We start from the raw sequence: 22,826 nt of genomic DNA, 5'->3' as shown, positions 1-22,826 counted from the left end.
TACAGAACACTGTACCCAACAACAATAGAATACACATGCTTCTCAAGTGCATATATAGGACATTTTCCAGGACAGAACATATGTTAGGCCACCAATTAAGTTTTAATAGATTTTAAAAGATAGATATCATACAAAGTATCTTTTCTTACCACAATGGGATGAAGTTAGAAATAACAAAAGGAAAACTAAAATGTTCAAAAAATTGTGTAAATTATACACACACTTTTAAACAATCAATCAATGAATCAAAGAAGTCACAAGAGAAACTAGAAAATACTTAGAGAGTTAGTTGAATGAAAATGAAAACACAACAGAGCAAAATTTATGGGACACAGTGAAAGTAGTGCTAAGGGGGAACTTTATAACTATAAACACATTCAAAAACGAAAGATCTCAAGTAAGTAACCTAACTTTAAACTTAAGGAACTAGAAAAAGAAGAAAAAATTAAATCCACAGACAGAAGAGGAAGGAAGTAATAAGGATTAGAGCAGAGATAAATGAAATAGAAAAACTAGAGAAAATCAATGAAACCAGAAGTTGATTCTTTGAAAAGAACAACAAAATTGACAAACCTTTAGCTAAATGGACTAAGAAAAAAAGTTAAATTACTAAAATCAGAAATGAAAGTAGAGATATTACTACCAATTCTACAGAAATAGAAAGGATTATAAGAGAGTATTGCAAACAAGTGTATGCCAACAAATTGGATAACCTAGATGAAATGGACAAATTACTAGAAACACAGAACTTACCAAGACTATCTCATGAAGAAACAGAAAATATGAGTAGACCTATAACTAGTTGAGGAGATTGAATCAGTAATCAGGATTCTCCCAACCAAAAATAAAGCCCTGGACCTGACAGTTTCTTTGGTGAATTCCACCAAATATTTAAAGAACTAATGCTGATCTTTCTCAAACTTTTCCAAAAAACTGAAGAGGAAGGAACATTTCCTAACTCACTCTGTAAGGCCAGCATTACTGTGATACCAAAGCCAGACAAAGACACGACAAGAAAACTATAGACCAATATCCCTTATGAACACTGATGCAAAAATCCTCAACAAAATAATAGCAAACCAAATTCAGCAGCATATTAAAAGGATTTACACCATGACCAAATAGGATTTATATCTGGAATGCAAGGATAGTTTTAACATATGAAAATTGATCAATGTAATACACCAAATCAATAGAATGAAGGAAAAAAAATACATGACCATCTCAATTGATGCAGAAAAGGCATCTGACAAAACTCAACACCCTTTCATGACTGATTTAAAAAAACTCAACAAACTAGTCATAGAAGGAAACTACCTCACCATAATAAAAGCCATCTATAAAAAACCTACAGCAAACATCACACTCAATGGTGAAAGACCAAAAAGCGCCTCCTCTAAGATCAGGAACAAGGCTAGGATGTCTGCTTTCACCACTTCCATTCAACATAGTATTGGAAGTTCAAGCCCTAGCAATTAAGCAAGAAGAAGAAATAAAAGGCATCCAAATTGGAAAGGAAGAAGTAAAATGATCTCTGTTTGCAGATGATATATTTAAAAACCCTAGAGTCCACAAAAAACCTGTTTGAACTGATACATTAATTCAGCAAAGTATCAGGATACAAACTCAACACACAAAAACAGTTGCATTTCTATAAACAAATAATGAAAGATAAGAAAGGAAATTACAAAAACAATTCCATGTACAAGAGCATCAAAAAGAATAGAATAGTTAGGAATTAACTTAACCAAGGAGGTGAAAGAATTGTATAACGGAAACTACAAAACATTGCTGAAAGAAATTAAGACATAAATAAATATAAACACATCCCTTGTTCATGGATTAGAAGACTTACTAATATTATTAAAATGCCAATACTGCCCAAAACAATCTATGGATTCAATGCAATCCCTAGCAAAATCCCAATGATATTTTTTGCAGAAATAGAAATATTCATTCTAAAATTTATACGGAATCTCAAGGAACTCTGAATGCCAAAATAATCTTGAAAAGGGAGAAGGAAATTAAAGGGTTCACACTTCCTGATTTCAAAACTTAACTACATTTCTACAGTAATCAAGACAATGTGGTACTGGTATGAAGACAGACATATAGACTAATGGACTAGAATAGAGAGTCCATGAATAAATCTTTGCATATATGGTCAAGTGATTTTTGACAAGGGTGCTAGACTATTCAACAGGGAAAGAACAGTCTTTCACCAAATGGTGCTGGGAAAACTGGATATCGATTCGCAAAAGAATGAAGTTGGACCCTTACCTAGCACCTTATACAAAAATTAACTCAAAATTGATCAAGGGCCTAAATGTAATACTTAAAACAATAAAAATCTTAGAAGAAAACATAGAGCAAAAGCTTTATGACATTGGATTTGTCAGTGATATCTTGGATATGACACTAAAGGCACAGGTTAAAAAAGAAAAAAATAGACAAACTGAACTTAATGAACATTTTAAAAATTTTGTGCATCACAGACACTATTCACAGAGTAAAAAGGCAAAATACAGAATGGGAGAAATATTTGCAAATCACATACCTGATAAGGGATTAATGTCCAGAATATATAAAGAACTCCTACAACTCAACAACAACAACAACAAATAAACAAACCAATTCAGAAATGGGCAAAGGACTTGAATAGACATTTCTCCAAAGAAAATATATGAATGGCCAATAGGCATATAAATAGATGCTCAATATCACTAATCATTAGGGAAAGGCAAATCAAAGCCACAGTGAGATATCATCTCACACCTGTTAGAATGGCCATTATTTAAAAAAAAAAAACAAACAAGTGCTGTCAAGCATGTAGAAAAATCAGAGCCTGTGTGCACTGTTGGTGGGACTGTAAAATGGTATAGCTGCTGTGAAAAACAGTATGGAGGTTCCTCAAAAAATTAAAAGTAGAATTACCATATGATCCAGCAGTTTCATTTTGGGGTATATACCCAAGAGAATGAAAAGCAATGTCTTGAAGAGACATCTGTACAATCATGTACATAGCAGCATTATTCACAATAGCTAAAATGTGGAAGCAACCCTGGTGTCCACTGATGGAAGAATGGATTAGCAAAATGTGGTATAAACACACAATAGAATATTATTCAGCCTCATAAAGGAAAGAAATTCTGAACTATGCTACAGCATGGATGAACCTTGAGGACATTATGCTAGATGAAATAAACCAATCACAAAAAGACAAATACTGTATGATTCTACTTATATAAGGTACTTAGTGTAGTCAAAATCATGAAGAAAGAAAGTATACAGTGGTTTCTAAGGGCTGGGGGAGCAGAGAATGGGGAGTTATTAATGGGTATAGAGTTTCAGTTTTTGAAGATGACAAGAGTTATGGGATGGTGGTGATGGTTGTACAGCAATGTGAATGTACTTAATATCACTGAAGTGTACACTTAAAAATGGCTAAGATGGTAAAAAAAAAAAAATGGCTAAGATGGTAAATGTTATATGTATTTTTACTACAGTAAAAGAATCAAACTCTATATTTTTGAGGGGGCTACTGGAAAAGAGGGTATCTACCAGACTTACAGTTGTGAGAATGTGAGGCTGGAATTCCATTTCGCCAGCAAGAGAGGAGAGTCTGAGAATGGAACCAACCCAGAAGAGGCAGAAATGACACTAAAATGGGGAAAAAACTTTGAATCCTAGTGATATCCTTTGAGCCCCTTATTTAAGCCATGGCTAAAGCCAGTCTTGTCCCTAGACTTTTTCCCTTACTAAGCCAACCAATTCCCCTTTTAGCTAAGCCATCTTTTTTGAAGAGTTTTTTGTTCCCTGCAATGGATGGAGTCCTGATACATACCTTCAGAACATGATTTAGTGGGAAGAGAAGAAAATAGTCCCCATGTCAGTAAGTGGAAGCTCCATCTTCAGTTGCTCAGGCCTGGAATTCTAGAGACCTCTAGCTCTCCTTTTTATTGTTCAAACTCACACCCAAGCCATCAGCAAATTCTCTAGACTCTGTCAGATATATCTAAAATCTGATCACTTCTTATCCTCTCTACGGCTACCACCTTGGTCCAGCCACCACTTTTTCTTGCCTGGATAACTGCAATAGCCCCTTAAATGGTCTCCCCTTGTGGTTCATCATTCTACTCTCAAAACAACAGCCAAAGTGACCTTGCTGACACTTAAAGCACATCATGTCACTCCTCTGACTAAAACTCTCCAAACTCACTTAGAGTAAAAAGTGAAGTCCTAAGCCAGGTTTTACATGATTTGTCCCCCTCAACTTCCAACACCTATCTCACTTTATCTCTTACCACTGTTTTCCTTTTTCAGTCTTCTCTACCCTAATTAGCCTCCTTGGTCTTCCTAGAAGATGACAGACATGCTCCTTTCTCATGGCCTTTGCACTTCTAGTACCTGCCCCGGGAATAGATCCCCCTGGATTGTTCCCAAATTTTTACCCTTCCTATTCCATTGATGTTAGACTTGGATATATGACTTGATTTAGCCAGTGGAATGAGAAACGGACTTTAAACATACTTTCACGGTTTGGCGTGCCCTCCTGAACTCTTGTGATTTGCCATGAGCAGAACGTACCCTAACTGGCTGCTGGTCTTGGGGTGCGGGGAGGAAGAAACGTAGAATAGATCTGAAACAACCCACAGTCTGGATATGTTCAACTGATCCCCTATTAGCCCAGTAGAGCCATAGATGATCCATGAACAGGAAAATAGGTATTTGCTATTATAAGCAACTGAGATTCTGAGAATTTTGTTTTAATGAATAAAATATGAATAGTGTTGAAACTGATACCTAGAAATAGAATGCTGTCCTAATAAAAACCTAAATTATGTGGCAATCATTGGCTTTGTGACTGAATAACAACAGGTGGCTATAGGAATCTAGAACAATAGTGACACAAATTATGTAGAGGTGATACATCTAGTAAAACTATCTTCTGTGACAGTGTGAAAGACAGAAAATGTACCTAACAGAACTGAGTCATTGGGCAAAGAGATTTTGAGGCAGAAAGTTTAGACTATGAGTTGGTTGTTGCTAGCTTTATTTGATGAGGTGTGCTACAAGAAAAAAATCAGCTCAAAAAATGTGGATAAAAAAACTGAATTGAGAGGGAAAACAGAGAGCCCCCAATTCTAGAATTTGTAGGTTGGCTTCAACATAGCCTTGAGGCAAAGGTCAAATCAAAGTAATGGCTTTTACATCTGTGGTAGACAATCTCTAAGATGACCTCTGATGATTCCCATCTTTTAGTATTCATACCCTTCTGTAATTCTAGGTCACTGGGCTAAACATAGTGACTTACTTCTACTGAATGGTATATGGCAAAAGTAATGGGATTCTGCTTCTGAGATTAGGCTACCTTCACTGCAGTCTTTTCAGAGACCTTAGATAAAGGAACCCAGATAAGCCACTCCTGGATTCCTGACCCACAGGAACTATGTGATAATAAATGTTTGTTGTTTAAAGCTGCTAAGACTTGGGGTAATTAGTTACTCAGCAATAGAAAATGAATACAACATCTGTCTTGGTCCATTCACCTGCTATAACAAAATACCTCTGACTGTGTGTGTGGCTAATAAATAAGGGACATTCATTTCTCATAGATCTGGAGGCTGGAAGGTTGAGATGAGAGTGCCAGTATGGTCAGATGAGAGCTTTCTTTTGGGTTGTGGACTGCTTGTTGTATCCTCACAAGGCAGAAGGGGCTAGGGATCTCTCTGGAGCATCTTTTATAAGGCACTAATCCCATTCAGAGGGCTCTGCCCTCATGACATAATCACCTCCCAAAGGCCCCACCTTCTTGTACCATAATATGGGGCATTATAATTTCAACATATGACTTTTGGGGGACAGAAATATCTAGACCATAGCATTCCATCCCTAATCCCCTCAGATTCATGTCATTCTCACATGCAAAATTCATTCATCCCATCCCAACAACCCCTAATGTCTTAACTAATTCCAGCATCAACTCTAAACTCCAAAGTCTTATCTCAGTAACATCTAAATCAGATATGGATGAGACTCAAAATATGATTCATCCTGAGGTAAATTTCCTGTCCAGTTGTGAACACATGAAACCAATCAAGTTATGTGCTTCCAAAATACAACTGTGGGACAGGCATAGGATAAGACATTCCCATTGCAAAAGGGAGAAAAAGGAAAGAAGGATGGGGGGATGTGTCCCAAGCAAGCTCAAAACCTAGTAAAGCAGATTCAATTAGATCTTAATGGTCATGAATAATCCTCTTGCCCCAATGCTCTGCCTTCTGGACCCACTGGGGTGGCAGTAGCACGCCAACAGCTTGGCAGGGCGCTACTCATGCCTGGCTCTCTGTCTGGACTCTGTCCACACCACAGTGCACAGCTCCAGGCGGCTCACCTCCATGGCCTCTATTGGAAGCCGTCTGCCCTGTTAAAACCTAGGTGTTAATGGCCCTGATGATCTCTTAGTCACCTTCAGGGCTTTTTAAAATTTGTCTTCATGACACAAACAGATGGAAAGATATACTGTGTTCTTAGATTAGAAGAAGAATTAATATTGTTAAAATGACCACACTACCCAAGGCAATCTACAGATTCAATGCAATCCCTGTCAAAATACCAATGGCATTTTTCACAGAACTAGAACAAATATTTTAAAAATTTGTATGGAAACATGAAAAACCCAATAGCCAAAACAATCTTGAGAAAGAAAAACAGAGCTGGAGGAATCACACTCCCTGACTTCAGACTATACTACAAAGCCACAGTAATCAAAACAGTATGGTACTAGCACAAAAATAAACACATACATCACTGGAACAGAATAGAGAGCCCAGAAATAAACCCACACACTTATGCTCAATTAATCTACGACAAAGGAGGCAAGAATATACAATGGAGAAAAGAATTTCTTCACCAAGTGGGGGTGGGAAAACTGGACAGCTACATGTAAAAGAATGAAATTAGAACATTCACTAATACCATATACAAAAATAAAGTCAAAATGGATTAGAGACCTAAATGTAAGACTGGAAACCATAAAACTCCTAGAGGAAAACATTGGCAGAACACTCTGACATGAATTGTAGCAATATTTTTTTGATCTATCTCTTAAAGCAAAGGAAATAAAAGCAAAAATAAACAAATGGGACCTATTTAAACTTAAAATCTTTGGCACAGCAAAGGAAACCATAAACAAAACAAAAAGCCTACTGAATGGGAGAAAATATTTGCAAATGATATGATTGATAAAGGGTTAACATCCAACATATATAAACCACTCATATGACTCAACATCAAAAAAGCAAACAACCCGGGACTTCCCTGGTGGCCCAGTGGTTAAGACTCCACACTTCTACCACAGGGGGCATGGGTTCGATCCCTGGTCAGGGAACTAAGATCTCACATGCCACACAACCAAAAAAGAAAGAAAGAAAGAAAAAGAACAAACAAGCAAACAGAAATCCAAACAACCCAATTTAAAAATGGGCGGAAGAACTGAATAGACATTTTTCCAAAGAGAAAATGCAGATGGCCAACAGGTACATGAAAAGATGCTCAACACTGCTAATCATTAGGAAAATGCAAATCAAAACCACAATGAGATACCACCTCACACCTGTCAGAATGGCTATCATCAAAAAGAACACGAGGGGGCTTCCCTGGTGGCGCAGTGGTTGAGAATCTGCCTGCCAATGCAGGGGACACGGGTTCAAGCCCTGGTCTGGGAAGATCCCACATGCCACGGAGCGACTAAGCCCGTGAGCCACAACTACTGAGCCTGTGCGTCTGGAGCCTGTGCTCCGCAACAAGAGAGGCTGCGATAGTGAGAGGCCCGCGCACCGCGATGAAGAGTGGCCCCCACTTGCCGCAACTAGAGAAAGCCCTTGCACAGAAACGAAGACCCAACACAGCCATAAATAAATAAATAAATAAAATTAAAAAAAAAAAAAAAAGAACACGAATAACAAATGATGGCGAGAATGTGGAGAAAAGGGAACCCTCATACACTATTGGTGAGAATGTAAATTGGTGGATCCACTATGGAAAACAGTATGGAGGTTTCTCAAAAATAGAACTACCATATGACCCAGCAATTCCACTCCTGGGTGTATATCTGAAAAAAACAAGACCCCTCATTTGAAAAGATACATCCATCCCAATGTTCACAGCAGCATTATTTACAATTGCCAAGATATGGAAGCAACCTAAGGAAGTGTCCATTAACAGATGAATGGATAAAGACGATGTGTATGTATATGTGTGTGTGTGTGTGTGTGTGTATATATATATACACACACATATATACACACACACACACAATGGAATACTACTCAGCCAAAAAAAAGAATGAAATTTTGCCATTTGCAGCAACATGGATGGACTTGAAGGGTATTATGATAAGTGAAATAAGTCAGAAAGAGAAAAACAAATACTGAATGATATCACTTATATGTGAAATCTAAAAAATACAACCAACTAGTGAATATAACAAAAAAGAAGCAGACTCACAGATATAGAGAACAAACTAGTGGTTACCAGTGGGAAGAGGGAAGGGGGGGAGGGGCAATACAGGGGTGGGGAATTAAGGGGTACAAACTATTATGTATAAAATAAGCTACAAGGATAATTGTACAACATGGGGAATACAGCCAATATTTTATAATAACTATAAATGGAGTGTAACATTTAAAAATTGTGGCTCTCCCCTTCAGTTCAAACTGGTAGTTTTCCTGCTGGGGTGGCTGATTAGTTCCATGGTTCATACCCACACTCATCTCCTTATCAAATGGTTGGTCCTCCACACACTTACCGTTCTATTCTGAACACACATTCTCATTCTTTGGATTATGGATGGGCTGAGAATTTTCCAGACTTCAATGTTCTGGGTCCTTTTTGCTTAACAATTCCTTCTTCAGTTCATTTATGTCTTCTTGCATTTAACTGTATGCAGTCAGGAGGAACCAAGCCACTCCTTCAACACTTTGCTTAGATATCTCCTCAGCTAAATATACAATTTTGTCACTCACAAGTTCTACCTTGCACAAAACACTAGAACACAAACAATTCAGCCAAGTTCTTTACCATTTTATAGCAAGGACTGCATTTTGTCCATTGTCCAGTAACGTGTTCTTCGTTTCTGAGACCTTATCTGTACATGATTACTTATGTATTGTCTAAAAAGATGGAAACTTACTCTCCTGCTCTCTTCCTTTCTTTCTGAGCTCTCTCCACAATCACCTGCAGACGTCCTTTCATGGCAATATCAGCATTTTCTAACATGTACCAATAGAGTACTGTCTTAGCTTGGCTTAGTCACCTCCTAACACCATCACATTGGAGGTCAGGGTTGGGGCGGGGGCACAAACATTCAGTACTAATACCACCTAAAGTCCCTAATCCTCCTGCTCTTATCTCCTCCTCGGGCACTTCTGATCATCTAACACATCATATATTTTACTTACCAACTAGAATATAAGTTACAGAAGGAGGGATTTTTGTCTTGTTTTGTTCACTGCTCTATTCCCAAGCACATAGTTGGAGCTCAGTACGTAGTTGTTAAGTAAATAAATGAATGAATGAATGAATATAGGACTAGCAGTCAGGTGATGTATGTTATGCTACCAACTCTCATTAACAAGCGGTGTGGCTTTTGAAACGTAATTTAATCTCTCTGGATCTTAACTGTTCTCATCAATAAGCAAGAGTATTAAAAAACCCTAAGGTTAGGGCTTCCCTGGTAGTGCAGTGGTTGAGAATCTGCCTGCTAATGCAGGGGACACGGGTTCGAGCCCTGGTCTGGGAGGATCCCGCATACCGCGGAGCAACTGAGCCCGTGAGCCACAACAGCTGAGCCTGTGCGTCTGGAGCCTGTGCTCCACAACAAGAGAGGCCATGATAGTGAGAGGCCCACGCACCGCGATGAAGAGTAGCCCCCGCTAGCCGCAGCTAGAGGAAGCACTCGCACAGAAACGAAGACCCAACACAGCCAAAAAAATAAATAAATAATAATTAAAGGTGCTAATAATTAAAAAAACAAAAACAAAAACCCTAAGGTTAGAAAATTCTATGATTTAAGGATATGGTACATAGTAAGAAAATAACAATTATGATATACAATAATTATACAACTGCAAACTTTTTTTTTGCCTGATTGTTAGTCATAATAAGAAGGGTACCTATTTGGCATATCCATATCATAGGCAGAAATTTTCAATCGTACCTGAGAACTTGAGAAGATCAGTCTGAGAGTCATTGGATTCTGAACTGTCAGAGCCATGGCAACTACAAAAAATAATAAATTACTTCAATTTACAGAATGTTTTGGTGGTATTTTAAGATTTCAACTGTTACTTTTACTTTATTATCTTATTGGAATGGTAGAAATAGTTCTAATTATAAGAAGAATGTTTACAAAGGTAGTATAGATGTTTGGTAGTTCTAAGCATTATAAGAGTATTAAAGAATGATGACTGAAATTGATTGGAACATGTCAAATATAAACAAATCTATGAGATCAAAATGATACTCTGTATCTGCAAACAATACAGGGGCACTAACTCAAAGTCTTAAAATTTATAAATAAAGCGGAAGAATCAAACATCTGTTCTGCTTTTCCTATAGGAACTACACTAAAATTAGCACTTTCCTTCTTCCAATAACATTCCCTTGGCATTAAATTTTGCACTTATTATTCACTAACTTAGATTATTTATATGGTATCTCTATAAGTGTGTCAGTTCTCTGTGGGTAATCACAGCATTAAAAACAATTTGAATATGTCTTTCATATACAGTACATAGTGGGTGCTCAATTAATATCATCTGAATAAATGAATAAATGAAGTCCTGATGAGGTCTGGCTAAAGTAATGTGCATGGGAAAAATTTTCCTCCACCTATAGCCAGGATTTTCAGTACAGACTGAAAATTATATCCTCGTATTATTATAAAGAGAATAGTGTAAGTAGAACAGCACAGCAAATTACATTACTACCACCATCTTGACTTACCTAGACTCTAGATCCAATGTAATTTCTTTCAGAGAAGTATCTGAATCATCGAGGACTTTTTCCAAGTTTATGTTTTTCCATTTCTTCTAATTCTTTCAGGCACTGATAATACTAGGGGAAAATGATAGATGAGTTAATTATAAAATAACTATTTCCTAATTAAACTGAATATTTATAGATACCTGGAACATCAAGTACAAGAAACACTGAACACTGTTAGGATATTAAAAGGAACAAACTGCTGTAGGCCCATAGGCAGGTTATGTTACCTGAGAGACTGGAGTCTGATGTATCATCAAATGGACTTTACTTACCTTGGTTCAGTTTGGATCACAGTTGTCCAAGAGAGAATCACAAAAATGATATCCCATCGACTCCAAGTCTTTTGTGTTGAAATGAGTGCCTCTTTTATTACCTAAAACATCAATAAGTTTAGCCACCTTTGAGAGTGACTTAAACATTTTTTCTTAGCAGGTAGGCCTAAGTTGCACAACAAAGTGTAAACAAAACATCTGATACGATTCCATATTCTGTCCTTTGGATTTTCTACACTGGGACAGGTCATTTAACAGCTTATTGCTTTCCCTTGTTCCCCCTCCACCACCTGGACCAAAGGTGACTTAATACAGATTAGTCTATTGCAAAGCAGAAGAAAATTCAGTAAGAAAGTTATGGAATACTTGGTTACCAGTTATAAGCACCCTAGTTATCACTTAGAGAAAAACCTGGGTAAATATTTTAATGTTTTCATCATCATTAATAGTGTTACAACAATTTCAAGGTGCTTTAAAAACTAGCCAGAAGTTACAAGTGTGGGTTTCCAGCACTTTCCTTTGAGTTGATACATTTTCTAATAATGTGACAATTACCTTAATATGGGGCATTCTAAGGATAATGTTAAATGTGACTAAAAGCTTTCTTAAATGGAACTAGGGCACACTTTTTAGTTCAAGGAATCAATTAAAATACAAATTGACAAAAAACAAAAACAAAGCCCAGTCTAAGTTTGCCTTAAAAATGGCAAATCTACTAAAGATATTTCTATCCTGATATTTTACTTATGAGCATTGCTTTTTCTTGAAGTCATTAGAGTCATCTGTAGGAACCCCTTCTAAAACAAAAACAAAAGCCCAAAACAAGCAATTAAAGATTAGTTCATGAAACAACCAATTAGTTCATGAAACAACCAATTAGGTATTCTATGTATGTGCTAAAACTTCCTTTTCTAAACAAAGGAAAATGATGATAGAGATATATAGTGGGAGTCTGTTTATCCTATTTATAGAATTGATTAGGTATCAGTATGTATCTAAGTAGGAAGAAAGTGCTCACTATCCAGTTGCCTACACTATTAATCTTACATTAAAAACGTCTCTTTGGTTTAAAGCTCCGACAGTCATGAATGAGGACACTTGATCTTACCCAGAGTGGATCCACAAAAAGTGGCCTCCATGGTAAAGCTGTTCCTGATTCCCATTTTCCACATTACCACCCTTCCTATTTATTCCCTCTTTGCTCTTCTGAATATTAAACTTGCAAGCTGAGAATGAAAACTGAAAAGACGCAAATAAAAATGAGACCCATGGCTTTTCTAATCACAATGTCTTTCATAAAAAGTAAGGCTGGAAATGAAAAAGTAGTTTTGCAAAAGCAATAATTCTCTCTAAAGCTTCAGGAGGTTTTATATCCTGACCAATGAAAATAACTCATTTTAAGGATGACATATTTACATTTCTGAGAATTATAGACTTAAATTCTGAAATAAATTTTATTTTTTATCTATATATAACATATGCATTCAAAACCAGCTGATGAATTCTTGATAGTGTTGACTTTAAAAGGCTATAGGAAGGAGCCTAAACATGTTTAGCAATGAAGATAAGTGTTGTAGATTTTCAGAATCGAATAAAGATGCTTTATCATCACATGAAAGATAATCTGAAAGTCGCCCTGAAGGACTGTTATAACATCAGTATCTACAATGAGTTTTTGTAATTTAATTACAATTTAAAAAATTTACTTTGTGTTCCATTCTGTGAATTTTAACACATGTATAGGTTTGTGTAAACACTACCACAAATCAGGATATAGGACAATTCCATCACCTCTTAAAAACTCCCTTGTGCCATCCCTTTGCAGTCACAAGTATTTCACGTATTTTGGAGCGATGGTAAATGATATTCTTTTAAATTTTGGTTTCCAGTTGTTCACTGTGAGTATATAGAACTGCAGTTGGTTTTTGTGGGTCGACCTTGTATCCTATGACACTGCTAAATTCACTTATTAGTTCTCGGAGTTTTTGTGGATTGCGTGGGTTTTCTATGAACACAATCACGCCTGCCTTTCCAATCTGTCTGCCTTTTCTTTTTCTTCCCTTATTGCACTTGTTAGAACCTCCAGTATAAGGCTGAATTAAAGGGGTAAAAGTGGATATCCTTACCTTGTTCCTGATCTCAGGAGGAAAACAATCAGTCTTTTATCATTAAGTATGGTGGTAGGATATTGGGCATTTTTTTCATATCTCAAATTACTGGTCATTAAACATTTCACACAGTTGCTTTCTTATGGTCAACTGTATAAACCAATCAGAATAACTAAATAAAAAAGCAGTTTACTGACTAAGATTATCCATTTTGCTGTCTTGCATGGGCAACATGTAGTAAAGGAAAAGTCAAAATATTAAAGGTACTTACTTTATCTGGACAATTTTTGCTCAGCCTAAGTGGAAAGATTCGTTGCTGTTAGTATAATGCTTTACATCTATCACTATCATCACAGCCATACATGAAGATGTTCTCTTTCTTACTATGGCCATGAAGGTCACAATACAAAATAACCTCTCATTTCTCCATCAATCTACCAAGAAGAAAAAGAACAAGTTACTACATTTTACCTCTGCATTTTTCTTCTATGGCTGTAATTATGGATTAACAAGTCTAATATCCAAATAAACAGAATTTCTTATATCCTAGTTTTCAATTTCTTTTCTTACCTCTTATGATTATTAACATATAATTTTTAAAACACCTACAGTAAGTTCCTATTAATTGTATATAAAATATGAATGTTTTAGCCTTCCAGTATAAGGACAAAATTTACCTTACTCCCAAGACTTTCTCCAAGAGGAGATCTCTGCTCTTTTGATTGTTTTTTTTGTTGTACACAGAAAACAGCTCACTCTTATCTTTGCCTTTTAGCTCTCACATAGATTCTTTCTGACTGAAGTATCTTCTTTCTTCATCTTTGTAAATGCAAATACTACCCCTTATCCCTCAACACCAACCTCATGTCTCACTTCCTCTCTGACTAGTCAAGCCCACAGACTTTTCTTTTTTTGAACTCCTGTAGCACTTAATGTTGGTACCATTTACTTGGCACTGCCTAGGTAAGTTTTTATATTTTTGATATTTAATCTTGTTATGGATAGGGAATGCTTCAAAACATCTAAAACAGTGCTATGCACACAAGTACCAAAATATGTGTTAAAAATTGAGTGCCTGATGACTTAGTGCTGAAGCCAATTAATATTTAACCTTTGAGTAATGTGGTGAGTAAATATCATTTTGAGAAAAACAGTACCAAAGTTTGAATTGATTGTTTTTCTGGTAAATTTCTAATAAATAATTTAAATCATTTCTCAAGAGCACAATTCTTAGCCTGCATAATTTAGGCATTCAATGAATATTAAAGTAATAAAAAATAAGTCCCCCAAACTGGCTGATGAAAATAACCAGTAGAGAGGCTTTCAAATGGTGAAAAAGTGGTGGTGTTAAGGTGGTAGGATTACTGGCATTTTTGCCTTTATTTTCATATCATATTTCCAAACTTCATATAGCATTATTATATTACTTAAATAACTGAAATTACATATACTGTTTGTTATATCTGGAAGAATAAATACCAAATGTTAACAATTTATAGTAACATGAAATGTATTACTTTTATAACAAAATATTAAATCCTAAAATCGAAATATTCAAAGAGTAGCTTCTATCCAAAACAATACTTCTTTAAACTATAGTGAAATCCCAAGCTGAAGTCTGTTACATGTATTAATTTATTGCCCTTTTTCATTTGATGACCAATAAATTCTAACTGATAACATAAAATTGACATAAAGTCACCAAATGATCATTACAAGTTTTTAGGAAAAGGACTAGATTATAAAGTAAGACTATCAAGTTAGCTCCTTAAATGAGATATGCTGTACATTTTTAAAACCATTTCCCCAGTTTTAATGAACATTTGGTTTCTTATAAGTGAGTCAAAAGAAACCTCTAAGTAATTAAATCCCAAAGAAATGTTACTACTTTTGAAGTCAAACAGCATAATAGGGTCTGTCATCTTACACTAATTTAAATCACTTTAGAAACAGTTGGGATCTTTTTCTTAGCCACAGTTAAGATATTCTAAGTATCTTACACTAAGTATCCTATATTAAAATCTACTCTCTATTATTCTCAAATACTTTAAATGTATTTAATCGTAGACATACTTACAGCCTCTCACCTTTCCACACGTATGTGACTGAATTTTATTCCATTTATCTGCCTATGATTAATTAATTGCATTAAAGTAGTTCTCTTTCTTGGAAGTCTTTCTGAAACTTATTGAATAGATTCCTGCCTTAACCTTCTTATGAGGCAATTTAAGAAGAACAAAGACATATAAAGTATCTTCCATAGAGACAAGCCAAAGGGCCTTGGCCTGTAATCCACCTTGTGTTGGGCCAGGCACCCTTAATGTCAAAGAGCATTAAGTAGGCATTATAAATACTCTAATGGGCATCCCATCAGCTCCCTTTCTATTAAAAAATAAATAAACTTTAAATTTTGGAATAACTTTAGATTTACACAAAACTGGCAAAATAGTAGAGAGAGTTCCCATATATCTACCCGTCATCCAGTTTCCCCTAATGTTAACGTATTATATAACCACGGCACATTGTCAAAAACTAAGGAACCAACGTTGGCACATTACTATTAAACTCCCAACCTTATTTGGATTTCACTAGTTTTCCCAATAATGTCCTTTTTCTGTCCCAGAATCCAATCTAGGACACCACATTGCATTTACTCAGCTCTCTTTTCATTGTGTGCCATCCCCAGGAAAATAAGTAAGTTATGGGTTACTCTTTATGACAAATATTTCCCAAATAACTTCAGAGAATCCTGAAGTCCACATTTGTGAGGGGTATAAAACACGAGTTTCTACTCCTTTTTGTGGGGATCTGCACTTCACTCCCCATGTGTCTATAAAGATAAAAGGATTAACATGAAAGCTGAGGCTGAACTAAGATAGCTAGAGCCATGCTGGGTGCTCCTGAAGCCTGTCAGCTCCTCTGAGGGACTGGAGGTATCTTTGAGGTCCTCCTCGAAACAGGGCTCTTATGCTTGTACTAGGGGCCCTGATGACAGAGCTGGATGAGGATATAAACACTCTCTATAATAGTACTTATTATTGTAACATTTGAACAATCCTAAATAGTTTACGAAGAGTTATTACATCTATATCTAATTCATTAACTTTTTTTCTTTCTACATTTGCGGAAACACTGAATACATTTAGAGCTTCCAGTGTTCCAGTAATATTGGGCACTTTGTTCTGGGCACTTTAGTAGTAATATTCTCATTTAATCCTGTCTGTGAGGTAAGCATTATTATTCCCACTTTATAGATGAGAAAACTGAGGTTTGGGTTTGTTTTTAAATTGCTCAAGATCACATACTTAGCAAATGATATAGCAGGGATTCCAATCTGATATGTTTTCACTCTAGTCTCCACATTCTTAACCAAAAAGGTTAGGAGGATTTGGGTGTTCTTTGACTCCAATAAATCTTTCTACTCTAGCAGTGCCTATTCCTGATTGTTATTACTTGAATCTATTAAAGAATTCACCCAGTAATTCAACAAAGCTTTAAATACTATGTGCATTTTACTGTTCTGATTCTTTAGAAAATTTAAAGCTGTTCATTTTTTCCAGGGGCAAATAAGACTATTCATGAAAGTTTAAATAAATATGTAACTTGTCATCAAAAGACTCATCATAGAGCAATGTATGGTCAACATAGTGCCAGAAGGCTCTGTAGATGTAATTAATTTTCACATATAAGGGATTCAAGGATCCCAAAATAAACATCAGTGCTACCATTAACTTTAGGAAGAAACCAAATTTTAGGATAGGCAAATTTAACTATACATTTTCACTAAGCCATTAAAATGTTCTAGAGTCTATTTCATTATTTAAAAGAAAGCTAGTGAATGTAGTGGCATAATGCCAGAAAGGTACAGAAGCAGACTTGGGAAGAATGAGAGAAAAAACTAAGTAGCTAAACTATCTTAAGAAAACCTAGAGTAAAATGAGTGGGATTGTGGGAGCGAAATTCTTACTACCAAGTTTACTAAATAAGCAGAGGGTAATTTGATGCTTATTTTACCTACAGATCATGTTCCGGGTATACCAAACAGAAGGAAATGATTCCTTCAGGAGAGATGTATAGTTACAGTTTAAATCCCATCCAGCTAAGGAACACCGATAATTTCCCACAATCACACCATCTGGATTCAGCATGGGTACCACCCTGAAGATGAAAGTGTCCCGGAGCAACTGTGCATCACTTGAGTCTCCTAAAATATAATCAAGGAAGCCCTTCATGATCCAAGAGCTGTTGGTTTCTCCTGGATGTACCCCTGCAGTCAAAATCATGGCCTTTCACTTTCTTGACTCACTGTTCTTCAAGGGGGTAGTAATCGTTAAAACATACATCATGTTCCTAGTAATTGTGTGGCACAAGACACATATTTTACAAAGCTTTGACTGTACTGGGTCATTATTGATGCTAGAAAGGTATTCTTGCAGGTTTGTGTAAGTGTATGGATAGCAGTGAGCAAAGTAGCAGGTATCTTTATTGTGTGGACATTGAAATGTCCATGTAAGAAAGAAATAATGGCGCCCATCTTGCCCCTGGTTGTTTCTATAATACTTCATTTGGTCTCCTATTCTCTGCCAGCCAATATTATGAGCATTGGCCTCGTTTTCAGAATAAAACAGTGGGTGCATACCCCGATTATAAAGACTAGCAGGCTTGGTGAAATTGATAATAGTGAATCTGTAGACTATTCCTGCTTGGGTATTAGTGACTTGGAAATAGTACCACTGGGTGTGTTTATTTGTGAACAGGTCAGGGCGCACAGTCAGCTGGTATTCATATTCTGCCCTAAGACACAAAAAAAGGAAGGGGGGAAAAAAGCACATAAAAATGTAAAAATGACATTCAATTTTAAATTAAATAATAAAAGTAATAATAAATATACAAATAATAAATTACCTATTCACAGAAAGCTTTTTATTTGGGAAACAACATTTATTTAGGCAATGTCCAATAAGCAAGTAATTGCAAAAAATCAGTTTTGAAGTTTTTTCTTTTATTGGATGCGAAACTGCTTCTATGCTAATTCTAAAGCCTTTTTATTACTTTGTAATTCGAGAGAGCACATAAAAAAATGGGGCATTTGACAAAAATTATATATGTCAACCCAGTTATGTTTCCTATCTATAAAAGAAGTGATTAAAGAGTTCTTAGTTTTTAAGAATTAAAGTCCCGGGGCTTCCCTGGTGGCGCAGTGGTTGAGATTCTGCCTGCCAATTCAGGGGACATGGGTTCGAGCCCTGGTCTGGGAAGATCCCACATGCTGCAGAGCAACTAGGCCCGTGAGCCACAATTACTGAGCCTGCGCGTCTGGAGCCTGTGCTCCACAACAAGAGAGGCCGCGATAATGAGAGCCCGTGCACCGCGATGAAGAGTGGCCCCCACTTGCCACAACTAGAGAAAGCCCTCGTACAGAAACGAAGACCCAACACAGCCATAAATAAATGAAGAAAGAAAGAAAGAAAGAAAGAATTAAAGTCCCATGTTTCTTTTTTTTACATCAGACATATATTTCTGTTTTATATTAGATTCTAACTCTAGGAATCTGAAATACCTATCACTAAGAAAGGTTAAAAACATATATAAATTACTATGAGCATATGGATTACAAAACTGTAAACTCTTTGAGAGGACAGGAACTGTATTTCATAACTATTTGCATCCCCCATACTTAGTCATTGAAGATACTTAAATCAAGGCAAAAATAATTTCATTAGTATATTATATATCTAACAATTTTACCTGGTTAGTTGACTTTTTTTACCAGGTACTTCCTATTCTATCAGCATTATGCACTTATCGTGTGTGTATATGTGTTTATGTGTGTAGTTATAAACAGTGAACTAGGAATTGATGAAATGAACGTTGTAAAACCATGAGAGCCATTGAATCTAGGTGACGGGTATATGACAGTTAATGTAGAACTGTATTATGCTCTGTACTTAAGTGTATGTTTTAAATTTTTCATAAAAAATTTTTTAAAAAAGAATATCCTTGGATTGCAGGCATGTTCCCAAGCACGTTTTACAGAACACTCATCTGAAGAACTACTCCATTAAAAAGTTTGAGAAGCAATGTGTGTGTGTGTGTGTGTGTGTGTGTGTGTGTGACAATTCATATTGGCATACTGAAAATGTACATTACAGAAACCTGTTTAACTTTAATTCATAGTTCTCAAAATTGTTTGAATCCAGAACCTTCCATACCTACCCGCTTACAATAATCTCTAAGTAGCATCTATACGTCAAGGAATTATAGTTCAGTAAAGGATACTAAAACTAATGTATCTAATACAGGAAATAATAAATAGTTGACAGTCTAGCTCCTCAAATAAAAATAATTAAAACCTACACTTTGACTACCTTCTGTAGATTACCACTCTCAAACCTTGCTTCAAACATCAAAGTATCATCACAGTTATTCACAGGCTGCTTCAAGGGTGTTCGGTTGCCCCCAACTTGGGAATACACAAAACAAGGCTCTTTGTGGGCTGTTGAGAAACCATAAATATATCAAGCCATAGCTAAAGTATATAGGCTATTCTGCATAGAGTTTGGAACTACAGTATAACTGAAGTGTCACTAAGGATTATAAATTTTAACATAATTTGACACTAGCATATAGGTTTATGTTGAAATAAGAAAGTCTAAGTATTTAGACTAGAAAAGCAATGCCTGAAATAAATTCATATATTTCTCACAGTAAAAATACTTACTCTACTTCTGGTTATAATGAAGTAATTGGTTCTGAAGTCATCTTTTCACTGTAAATGACTATAAAACTGGACAAAAAATATGAATTAACTGTTTTCATGCATTTGGACAACACAAAGACCAGAATTACATATGGTTCTTGAAAGAGGTAAATACATGAAATAAGCCCATGTTTAATTCTTGTTTTCTTCCTGGGGGTACTTTTTACCTCTTAGGAAGATGGCACTTAAGGATAGCATAACAGTCATGTTGAGCTGAGGAGGCGAGATTGTTGCCTGGGGCTGCTGAAATTGGTACCCTGGGTACCAGAGAGAAGAACGCGACGTAGAGGGAGGGCTTCAATAGTCTACATGGTGGTTCCCCAGTCCTTGGCTGAAGGCTTGGCTCTACAAGCACAGGATAAGACTAAGGAAGATAAGACAGAGTGCTACTGTGGGACTGAGATACCAGAGGATAAACATTCTAGGATATATTGAAATTCCAACCTATCCAGAACACAAATACTTCACTGAGCACCTCCGGCATTCAATCGTGACTCTAGAAAGGTTGTATATTAGGCATAAGAACCACATTCAGGAGTAAGGGCCACGACCTAGGACTAAGGACAAAATGAAAACAGACGTGTTTTTATAAAAAAAAAAACCAATCCCAAAGGAAGCAAAATGATTTGCCAGCAATTTAGCTGCCTACCAGAAAAAAATTCAACATACTTTTTAAAAACATAATACAAACTCCTACAACATATCTTTCACAATTTCCCACATATGATAAAAAAAAATTATGAAGCACACAGAGAAGAAGGAAATGTGATCCAATAAATATTTAACAGACCCCAAGATAACTCAGATGGTACGATTAACAGAGAAGGACTTTGAATATATGTTAAAATACGTAAAGGAAAAGATAGAGATAGTGAATAAACAGATCAAGTAATCTAAAAAAAAAAACTATAAAAAGAATGAAATGAAAATTCTAGAAATAAAAAGTACAATAACGGAAATGAAAGATTTACCAGATGGGCTTAAGAGAAACTGAATATTGCAAAGGAAAGACTCAGTGAACTTAAAAACAAATGAATACAATTATCCAAACCCAAGGCCAGAGGAGAAAAAAAGAACAAAGATCCAGTGACATGTGGGAGATAGCTAGAAATCTACCATATGGAATTGGAGTTGGAATTCCAAAGACAGAAGAGAAAGAGTATTATGGAGAAAATACATGAAGAAATAATGACTGAAAATTTCTCAAATTTGGAAAAAAAAGAAACCTATTAAATTATGGATCCAAGAGGTTCAGCAAACTCCAAGCAGGATAAATATAAAGATAACCAAATCTAGGCAGGTCACAGTCAAATTGCTGCCAACAGCCAAACAGAAAAAGACACATCACATATAAGGAACAATGATATAAATTATGGCTGACTTTTTACTAAAGAGAACAGATGTCATGAGACAATGGAACAATATCTTCAAAGAAAGAAAAATATTTAAAAGAAAAAAATGTGAACCCAGAATACTATATACTCAGTTGTTTGGGGACTTCCTTCTCCTACAGCTACAGGTTTGGAAACCACTCTGTTCTCTTACCCCTTCAGGCCTAGGAGAAATAATGGTTCTGCTCTATTGACAATTCTATGTTGCTTCACCATCCCTTATTAGTCTCCTTTAATTCTGTCCACGCTTTTGTAAGTTATCCTTTCATTAAAGTTTCTTAAATTACTCTATGTATGCCATCCACTTCCTGACAAGACCTTGACCGACTCACCTCAACTACTTAGATCTCATTTATGTGTGAAAGTTATGAAGTACATTAGCTGTGTAAATATTTGAAATCAAATATAAAAAATCAGAGGTGCTTTTCTCACCCCAGTTGCTTAAAAATGCATGAGTATATGATTTCTGTAATTGCTTACTGTATAAGAAGGAATCCCCGTGAATTTCTCTGTTTTGCCAGCTCTTTAAATAAAATACATTTGCTTCCTGGAAGTCATCTTTAATATATAGTCTAAGATATTGGGTTGGCCAAAAAGTTCATTCTGGTTTTTCCATAAGATGTGACAGTGAAACTGTACAGGAGTCCCATACTTCCTTACGTTGGTGCTTCAGGGGCAGCACAGTTTAGAATATAGGTTGAGACTTCTACGTTTGATTATTAGCATACTCTATCATGAAGCAGAGATTCTGCATTACCAGAGCTCTCAAGGTGCAATTATTAATCCTGAGTGTTAAGAACACTTTCCTGAGATGTAATCTTAGATGTTATTTGCAATGTGGGATATTTTCCTCTTTTCAAGAATGCAGTCCCAAGAAATGCATCAAACTGGCATAATATGAAAATAAACCATCTGAAAGACTGCATGAACATGACCTATAGGGAAAGGGAATGATAGTTGCAGAGCACACCGCTGGATTTATCTTTGAAAACTGATGCAAAGTTTAATTCCATCTCAATAAGACTCTTCATTCTCATGGTCAACATGATGCTTTATCTTAAAGCAAGTTTGCATAAGCTGCAATATGCACCTTCAAGAAGATAATTAGCACTGAATCAACATTTGGATTAATATGTAACCAGACATGTTTGTGGAGTCAGGGACTTCCTGGTAATTTGCAATTTCCACTATAAAAGCAGAACAAATATAACTAAGAGATTAGCCCAGGTACCAAGTTATTTTTTAT

General features: G+C 35.9%; 1 protein-coding gene across 1 annotated transcript in view; it reads right to left on the bottom strand.

Annotated features, from left to right (window-relative positions):
• Window positions 1-22,826, bottom strand: part of AGBL3 (AGBL carboxypeptidase 3) — a 137,060-nt gene that overhangs the window by 58,165 nt on the left and 56,069 nt on the right. The window contains 13 exon segments of the mRNA XM_082473192.1: window positions 10,215-10,281; window positions 11,008-11,076; window positions 11,078-11,118; window positions 11,322-11,327; window positions 11,331-11,422; window positions 12,430-12,505; window positions 12,507-12,560; window positions 13,701-13,748; window positions 13,752-13,847; window positions 13,851-13,863; window positions 17,444-17,718; window positions 17,722-18,223; window positions 19,787-19,925. Of these exon segments, the coding sequence (XP_082329318.1) occupies window positions 10,215-10,281; window positions 11,008-11,076; window positions 11,078-11,118; window positions 11,322-11,327; window positions 11,331-11,422; window positions 12,430-12,505; window positions 12,507-12,560; window positions 13,701-13,748; window positions 13,752-13,847; window positions 13,851-13,863; window positions 17,444-17,718; window positions 17,722-18,223; window positions 19,787-19,925 (1,478 nt within the window).

This window comes from Balaenoptera physalus (assembly GCF_965194825.1).
Source record: "Balaenoptera physalus genome assembly, chromosome: 8".
Taxonomy (NCBI): domain Eukaryota; kingdom Metazoa; phylum Chordata; class Mammalia; order Artiodactyla; family Balaenopteridae; genus Balaenoptera; species Balaenoptera physalus.
This window is presented reverse-complemented; position numbering and strand designations above follow the sequence as displayed.